This window comes from Salmo trutta, chromosome 12 (genome assembly GCF_901001165.1).
Source record: "Salmo trutta chromosome 12, fSalTru1.1, whole genome shotgun sequence".
Lineage (NCBI taxonomy): Eukaryota > Metazoa > Chordata > Actinopteri > Salmoniformes > Salmonidae > Salmo > Salmo trutta.
In genome coordinates, this window is record NC_042968.1 from 20020848 (window position 1) to 20030229 (window position 9382).

The 9382-nt window shown below is 40.7% G+C and overlaps 1 protein-coding gene, 1 long non-coding RNA gene and 1 pseudogene across 2 annotated transcripts; 1 reads left to right on the top strand and 2 right to left on the bottom strand.

Moving 5' to 3' along the window:
• Window positions 1-56: 56 nt before the first annotated feature.
• On the bottom strand, window positions 57-1104 carry LOC115203112 (GPI mannosyltransferase 3-like; annotated as a pseudogene).
• A 731-nt stretch (window positions 1105-1835) lies between these two features.
• On the bottom strand, window positions 1836-4597 carry LOC115203114 (uncharacterized). The gene is made up of 3 exons (XR_003880115.1): window positions 4228-4597; window positions 1967-2316; window positions 1836-1850 (listed from the first exon to the last, which is right to left on the bottom strand). It is a non-coding gene; the product is annotated as an uncharacterized LOC115203114 (long non-coding RNA).
• Window positions 4598-5352: 755 nt separating this feature from the next.
• Window positions 5353-5752, top strand: pigbos1 (PIGB opposite strand 1). Its single transcript, XM_029767500.1, has one exon. It carries the CDS (start codon window positions 5393-5395, stop codon window positions 5621-5623), a length of 231 nt encoding a protein of 76 aa, XP_029623360.1. The 5' UTR covers window positions 5353-5392; the 3' UTR covers window positions 5624-5752.
• Window positions 5753-9382: the final 3630 nt, after the last annotated feature.

Sequence of the window (9382 nt, forward strand, 5' to 3'; positions counted from 1 at the left end):
TAAACTGTCTGGCCAGGTGTTGCATTATTTTCACTGTTTAAAAGATCAATCTGTTATTCAGTTTTAATTATAATTTATTCCTTTGCTTTACAGATCCATTTTGATTTAACTTTCCAATGGTCAAGATGATTCTGTTCAGTGCATTTTGTAAACTAGGATGCTTCTTCAAACTCGTCCTTGAGATACATGAGTAAGGGAAAATCTTTGTGCTTCTTAGAAATGTATTCTCATTCTGTTCAGTGCATTTGATAAACTAGGATGCTTTTTCCAACTCGTCCTTCAGGAACGTGACTGTGGAATATTTCTGTACTTCTCATAAATCTATTCCCCTCCAAGAATGCCGAGATCTCCTGAGGACAGAAAAGGCTAATAATAAAAGTGATTGTAAGAGTGAAGGAGCCATTAGTCATTAGTCTTGAATTACAAAATGCAGAGTATCTAACCTTCTTCAGAACATCAAAGAACACCAGGTGGGTTGGCAGCATTGACTTATAAGGAAATGAGGTCAACCAATGATGAGAATCAGCAAAGAATCTCTCAGCTTCATCGACATAGCTCTTGTCTCCTGTGAGATCTGGTGGACATTCTAGGAAATGCTTCTTCATTGGACAGTGGATGTGGCTACAAAAATGTATATTGATTATTTACTGCACTGCCTCAGTAGCTATGCAAAAGCCCCCAAAAATGGACTGTACCTGTAGAAAGGTGTAGAGTGACAGGGCATTAGAAAGAGGACTTCAGGCAGTGGAGGGGTTGAAGGATCGCTGTTGTCACACAAGGTCTGGAGGTGACCCATGACATCCAGGGTGCCTCGCTGGTGAAGCAGACCTGTGTACAGGCAGACCGCACTAGGTTGGAGACCAATAAGGCACATGCGGCAGGCCGTCTCCAGGTTCTCAGATTCACCAAAGCTATCCCTGCAATAAACGAGGACCCCATGTCGTGCATAGGGTATGACTGTATGTTGCTAGTTTGGTTACTTGCAGTCATTGGAATCTTTCAGGAAGTTTTAGCACTCACCACAAAATACCATGCAGAAAGGCAGAACAGGGTAGATGAATCTGAACTTGTGCGCAAGACAACTGCACAATGGTCTTTCTCAAATCAAAGCACTCACCCAATGGGAAGGCAAAGGTGAGTTATGAGTTTTAGCTTGTTATCTTCCTGCCAGAAGTGGTAAACCAACAGAGGAAGCCACACAAGCAAGGCTGTCGGACGAACAATGACTGCCAAGGCAACCAGGATCAAATATTTTGTACTGCGAAAGAAAACAAGCAAAATCTGTTTTAAACATAATGTTATTAATGGAGCGTTATTAAAAGGTATTTTGTAACTTGCCATGTAATGGGAAACTTACAGATGCACAGTAAGTGAAATGGTTTTATGTTTGAGTTGTGTAGAGGTGTTGGTCCTACCTGTTGTGTGTTTTAAAGCCAGGCAGAGGATACAAAAAAACAAATAAAAATAAAATATGACACGAGGAAACAATCAAAAGCTACATAAAAGCTTTATAAATACAATTACATTTTAAATCCTTAATGGGAGAGAGCCAGAGTTGTGAGTGTGGTCTCCATGGTGTTGGTCAGGGTCCTGGTGCAGCAGTGCCATGTGAACCAAGAACAGCTGGCAGAGGTACTAGTAGCAAAAAAAGAGAGAGGCTTTGTCACATGGTTTCAGCCCACATTACCCAGAATTGGAATAAGTGAAAAGGTTATGAGAAACAAAGTCGTCCATGTTGTTTTTAATATTCATTTGGCAACGTCAGAATGCTCCAGTGATTGGATAAGGCAGTACAGTTTAATATCAGCCAATGCAGATTGCAGTGCCTGCACAACTCGAGGTAGCCATACCTGCAGAATCCACAATATATACTGTACAGGTTTTGACAATGGGGTCACATGCAATGCATTTCGCATCAGCACTATAAGTTGCTGCAAAATATGAAGATGTACTCAATATGACTTACCAAGAGTTGAACTGCGTCATAGGTGAAGAAGTGCAATATCTTATATATAGCTGCAAAGAAGAGAGGGTAGGAGAACCCTCTTATACCTGCTGTCCACTCCCACATCAAATAGCCATAGGTGAAGTCATTAAGGATTTAGTAGAATACACAGCCTATTGTCCACAAAAAGGTTATTAGAAGGGTACTGCTTAAAGTTTCAAGAATATTGTTGCAAGAATATTCAAAAACCATAAGATGTGCGATTTTGAGGGACTGCCAGTATTCATCCGGGACAAAGCTGGTCTGGACCAGGAAGCAGTTGATGAGACTAAATGCCACAGTGAAGACACTGACATGGACCCCCAATACACCTGAGGAGAAGAAGAATAAACATAAACACGTCAGATATCTCTCCACCAGTTAGGCTACCTGTGTTAGATGTGCATTGGTAATTACATCCATTATCAACTAGTCATTTGAAAGACTCAAGCATTCTGAAACTGCAAGTACAATTGCATGCTCCTGGATCACCTGTTGCCTACTTTAATTTGTATTTCTTTATTTAACTAGGCAAGTCAGTTAAGAACACATTCTTATTTATGTTGATGTAGCTAGCTAAACTTTATTTCCATTCTAACTTTTATCATCAATAGCAGTTTGACACTTGTTCAGTCTGCTAGAAATATGATAGCTGCTATACCAAACAGGGAACATACAGTCATGGCCAAAGGTTTGAGAATGACACAAATAATAATTTCCACAAAGTCTGCTGCCTCACTGTCTTTAGATATCTTTGTCAGATGTTACTATGTTACTGATGTTACTGAAGTATAATTACAAGCATTTCATAAGTGTCAAAGGCTTTTATTGACAATTACATAAAGTTGATGCAAAGACTCAATATTTGCAGTGTTTACCCTTCTTTTTCAAGACCTCTGCAATCCGCCCTGGCATGCTGTCAATTAACTTCTGGGCCACATCCTGACTGATGGCAGCCCATTCTTGCATAATCAATGCTTGGAGTTTGTCAGAATTTGTGGGTTTTTGTTTGTCCACCCGCCTCTTGAGGATTGACCACACGTTCTCAATGGGATTAAGGTCTGGGGAGTTTCCTGGCCATGGACCCAAAATATCGATGTTTCGTTCCCCGAGCAACTTAGTTATCACTTTTGCCTTATGGCAAGGTGCTCCATCATGCTGGAAAAAGCATTGTTCGTCACCAAACTGTTCCTGGATGGTTGGGAGAAGTTGCTCTCAGAGGATGTGTTGGTACCATTCTTTATTCATGGCTGTGTTCTTAGGCAAAATTGTGTGAGCCCACTCCCTTGGCTGAGAAGCAACCCCACACATGAATGGTCTCAGGATGCTTTACTGTTGGCATGACACAGGACTGATGGTAGCGCTCACCTTGTCTTCTCCGGACAAGCTTTTTTCCGGATGCCCCAAACAATCGGAAAGGGAGAAAATGACTTTACCCCAGTCCTCAGCAGTCCAATCCCTGTACCTTTGCAGAATATCAGACTGCCCTGATGTTTTTCCTGGAGAGAAGTGGCTTCTTTTCTGCCCTTCTTGACACCAGGCCATCCTCCAAAAGTCTTCACCGCACTGTGCGTGCATATGCACTCACACCTGCCTGCTGCCATTCCTGAGCAAGCTCTGTACTGGTGGTGCCCCGATCCCGAGGCTGAATCAACTTTAGGAGACAGTCCTGGCGCTTGCTGGACTTTCTTGGGCGCCCTGAAGCCTTCTTCACAACAATTGAACCGCTCTCCTTGAAGTTCTTGATGATTCGATAAATGGTTGATTTAGGTGCAATCTTACTGGCAGTAATATCCTTGCCTGTGAAGCCCTTTTTGAGCAAAGCAATGATGACGGCACATGTTTCCTTGTAGGTAACCATGGTTGACAGAGGAAGAACAATGATTCCAAGCACCACCCTCCTTTCGAAGCTTCCAGTCTGTTATTCAAACTCAATCAGCATGACAGACTGATCTCCAGCCTTGTCCTCGTCAACACTCACACCTGTGTTAACGAGAGAATCACTGACATGATGTCAACTGGTCCTTTTGTGGCAGGGCTGAAATGCAGTGGAAATGTTTTTGGGGGATTCAGTTCATTTGCATGGCAAAGAGGGACTTTGCAATTATTTGCAATTCATCTGATCACTCTTCATAACATTCTGGAGTCTATGCAAATTGCCATCATACAAACTGAGGCAGCAGACTTTGTGAAAATTAATATTTGTGTTATTCTCAAAACTTTTGGCCACGACTGTACTGTACCATTATCAAGTGGACATGTTTCTTCTTCACTATATTGTTGGGATTTTTGATTTCTCAGTTTAACAGGCTCTGCTTTGTTTCCGATATTTAAGCGTACACGAATCTTTTCCATTACTTAGATAAACTAAAACTAACTACATATAACGTATCTAATTCGAGCAGCACCAAAATCCACATTAGTTCCGTGTTTGTGCTCGTAGGTAGATGACGTCAGACGACTCCTTGGAAAGTAAACGCTATTGTCAAGATATCATTATTGTGTTACATATCGGTGATGTAAAGTTATACAGCTTGCAATGTTATCTGTACCACTTATAGAACATACAATTGATTGAATAAATTATGATATGCATTTTATGGGGATGAATCGTACAAGTCCCAAATCGCATTTTAAGTTTATTGTTGTCCTTTATCTTGTCCACTTTCATTCGCCGTAGATGCATGTTCGACCTTTGCACTCAAACCAAACGTCGCTTTCTTGCCAGCGTTAGTTGTTTAATTGTTAGAATTGAAAACGGTTTGGGCTACACACACTTCATAAAAGATCGGGGTGAGTTATGTTTAAGCAAGAAAAATTATGAAAACATAAGATTTGTGTGTCCTTTGTCTCTCACTAGCTAGCTATGGCTAACAACCCACGGTTTTGTCTAGAGGGGATACAGTTTTTGTGAAAATGGACTTTTTGTAGCAGGTTAGAATTTATACAGCAGGTTAGGATAACCAATTAGCATTCGTGTAAGTGTAGTAGCGCAGGATCTGGTTGAGTATGAGTGGAGAGTTTTGCAATGTCACATGTTACAAAGAATCGTGACATACCACAGGGACGTACAACAATTCATGTCATTATTATTCATATGCTGTATGTAGTTGAGGTTCGCGTTTACATCACTAATGCTGTATCATGCACACAAAGTTTTATAAATGCTTACATTTCCTTCTCTGCATATGTAGCAGCTTGGTAATGTCACATCATCCACGTGATTTAAACTTTTGATAGGACATTCTACTGCACAATTGAGCCCCATGAAGAAAGCTTTGTGTGCTTCCTGCAAAAACGTAATGTACAACATCAGTGTGACAATACAAGGCAAAGCTTTTGGGTAATCTCTTCTATTCTTCCAGGATCATCGATGCAAGTGTAGGTGGGACTCCTGATCCAGAGAACATGTTTCGACGAAGGATACCCTTTGCACAGATAGCCTTTGCCACTGTGCTAGGAGTTGCTGGGGGAGTTTATATATATAGACCCATGTTTGAGCCCCAGCACAATAACTCTGTTCCAGAGACTTTGAGTCAAACTGAGGACAATTGGATGCCTGAGAGCCAAGGACAGTCAAGAGATGGCAACAATGTGCCTGAGAGTCCTGGACAGTATGAAATCAATAGAACTGTGTAGGAGAGTGGGGGACAGTCAGCGGCCTACGCAGAAGTGGCTGTCAAGGAATGATTTCATTTAATTTGTGGTTTGGTGTGTAAATTAGACATGTGAATTTAATGTTAAATAAAATCCCTTCTGCTACTGAAAGATCTCACAAATCCAGTAATGTCAGCAGGGTTGGGTAAGTTACTTTCTAATTGTAATCCGTTACAGTTACTAGTTACATGTTCAAAATTGTAATCAGGAACATAACTTTTGGATTACCCAAACTCCGTAACGTAATATGATTACATTCCGTTACTTCTAGATGACTTTCCCCTTAAGAGGCATTAGAAGAAGACAAACGTATGTTACGAATTGAACCATATCTATTGCAGGATAAATCAATCTTAAAGTTTACTTTATGGGTTGGGTATGTAGGCTTCTTCTAACCCATCGCTTTCTAATACATATAATAATACGATTAAATGATATCTTTACATTAAAAACCAAAATCTATCAGAATTCCAGTCATTCCAATAAATGTTATTATACCCCTTGATCTTCAAGAATAGGACTTGGAAGTATAGATTAGCCAAATTGTTTTACCTGAGCATGACCCCAAAACTAAGGACTTATTAGCCAGCCCTACTCTGTTGTTTTATGATTTTGTCGTCATGGAGGACTGATTGGGCTCATTGATTCGAGTTGAAAAATAAATGCTGCGCTCATGGAATGGCATGCTTTGAGCACTACTGAAAAGTGCTATTTACATGTGACAAATGAATGCCATATGGTGCATTTGCTATAGGCCTATTGTTTACCTTTTTTTGGTGACACTTTGATATCTTGATGATATGCAGCTGTTTAAAGGGCAAATCCACAGATGAAACAATAACAAAACGGTTGCCCCGCCTCTTTTGGTAAAAGCTGAGGGATGGGTCTGGAGAAATGTAACCACTCTCAGATTAATAGACAGAACTATGGATGTCAGGACTGACCATCCATGATATAAAATGATAGTTTTAACCATGTTATGAGGCTATACAGTGTTTGTTTACATTTACAATGTTTACAAACATTGGAGTAAAACAAGCTTATATTTTGGGTTCTCATTGAGTGTGACAGTTAAACTAAGCTCAGGAGGCATTTATAAATGATATTCTTCAAGAATCGATGGAGATGTATATCATTTCTAAGTCCAAAAATGGATGTAGCAACTACAGATTGCCCATTTTAAGTCTATCAAAAGTGTGCAAGTTTGAGCATGTGTCCATTAGGCCTATGATATTTAATTTTTTATCAGCATGAATTAGATTGAGCAATAAAAAAAGCACTTTTATTCCATAGGCTTGGATCCGCACTATGCAGCTGTTGCAAGAGTGCGTTTTTTACTGTCTGTCCACTGGTTTCAAAAACAATGATTGATAGGCAGCTTAAACTAATTGAATTCAACCATTATTGGGTTCAAATACACATTTAGATTTGTGAACAACTATCCACAACAACCACAATATGTAAGGCGCAAATAGCTACATCACAGAGCAGCAGTGTGATTCAAATCAATGTGCTATGTAGATATCAATAATAAGTGATATCCATATCGCTGTAGACTACACCACTGCTGTCAACTTTACATCCAAGTGTTTATTCAAGTTGAATAATCTTTGGATGCCGACAGCAGTCGCACAATCGGAAGACAGCTTGGACTGTAGCCAACAAAAGCCTATTCCTGCTCTTTTCCCGCGATCCATCAAACACATTTGGTGTGTCATTGATATCATAACCGCCATCGATAAAAGACAGTACTGTGCAGCCGTCTTCATCAACCTGGCCAAGTCTTTCGACTCTTGTCAATCACCGCATTCTTATCGGCAGACTCAACAGCCTTGGTTTTTCAAATGACTGCGTAGCCTGGTTCACCAACTACTTCTCAGACAGAGTTCAGTGTGTCAAATCGGGGGACCTGTTGTCCGGACCTCTAGCAGTCTCTGTGGGGGTGCCACAGGGTTCAATTCTCAGGCCGACACTTTTCTCTGTATATATCAATGACGTCGCTCTTGCTGCTGGTGATTCTCTGATCTACCTCTACGCAGACGACACCATTCTGTATACCTTTGGACACTGTTAACAAACCTCCAGACGAGCTTCAATGCCATACAACACTCCTTCCGTGGCCTCCAACTGCTCTTAAATTCTAGTAAAACTAAATGCCTGCTTTTCAACCGATCGCTGCCCGCCCGTCTAGCATCACTACTCTGGACGGTTCCGACTTAGAATATGTGGACAACTACAAATACCTAGGTGTCTACAAATACCTAGACTGTAAACTCTCCTTCCAGACTCGCATTAAGCATCTCCAATCCAAAATTAATTTAGAATCGGCTTCCTATTTCGCAACAAAGCCTTTTTCACTCCTGTTGCTAAACATACCCTTGTAAAACTGACTATCCCTCCGATTCTTGACTTCGGAGATGTCATTTACAAAATAGCGTCCAACACTCTCTTCAGCAAATTGGATGCAGTCTATCACAGTGCCATTCGTTTTGTCACCAAAGCCCCATATACAGTTGAAGTTGGAAGTTTACATACACTTATTTTAGAGTCATTAAAACATGTTTTTCAACCACTCCACAAATTTCTTGTTAACAAACTATAGTTTTGGCAAGTCGGTTAGGACATCTACTTTGTGCATGACACAAGTAATTTTTCCAATAATTGTTTACAGACAGATTATTTCACTTATAATTCACTGTATCACAATTCCAGTGGGTTAGAATTCTACATACACTAAGTTGACTGTGCCTTTAAACAGCTTGTAAATCCCAGAAAATGATGTCATAACTTTAGAAGCTTCTGATAGGCTAATTGACATAATTTGAGTCAATTGGAGGTGTACCTGTGAATGTATGTCAAGGTCTACCTTCAAACTCAGTGCCTCTTTGCTTGACATCATGGGAAAATCTAAAGAAATCATCCAAGACCTCAGGAAAAAAATTGTAGAGCTCCACAAGTCTGGTTCATCCTTGGGAGCAATTTCCAAACGCCTGAAGGTACCATGTTCATCTGTACAAACAATAATATGCAAGTATGAACACAATGGGACGTCGTCATACCGCTCAGGAAGGAGACGCGTTCTGTCTCCTAGAGATGAACGTACTTTGGTGTGAAAAGTGCAAATCAATCCCAGAACAACAGTAAAGGACCTTGTGAAGATGCTGGAGGAAACAGGTAGAATGTATCTATATCCACAGTAAAACTAGTCCTATATCGACATAACCTGAAAGGCCGCTCAGCAAGAAAGAAGCCACTGCTCCAAAACCGCCATTAAAAAAAGCCAGACTACGGTTTGCAACTGCACATGGGGACAAAGATTGTACTTTTTGGAGGAATGTCCTCTGGTCTGATGAAACAAAAATAGAACTGTTTGGCCATAATGACCATCGTTATGTTTGGAGGAAAAAGGGGGAGGGTTGCAAGCCAAAGAACACCATCCCAACCGTGCAGTGGCGGTTCTAGACCATTTCAACTGGGGGGACAAGCTGGGGCCAGTTGTACTGTTAGAGGGGCCAGTTACATCAGACGTTATTGTTGTCATATCGTTTTGCATGTGGTACGATACTGTTGTGTTCCGCCTAAAGCCGTCCCTCTAGAAAATGTGTGGGTTAAATTAGTGTTCCGCGTTGCCACTGTCTAATAACGGATGTAAAAAAAGAACGATAGCAAAAACGTTATGTAAACATTATTTCATACTCCACATTTAGGGGGGCCACAAGGGGGTCCAAAATTGTTGTCACA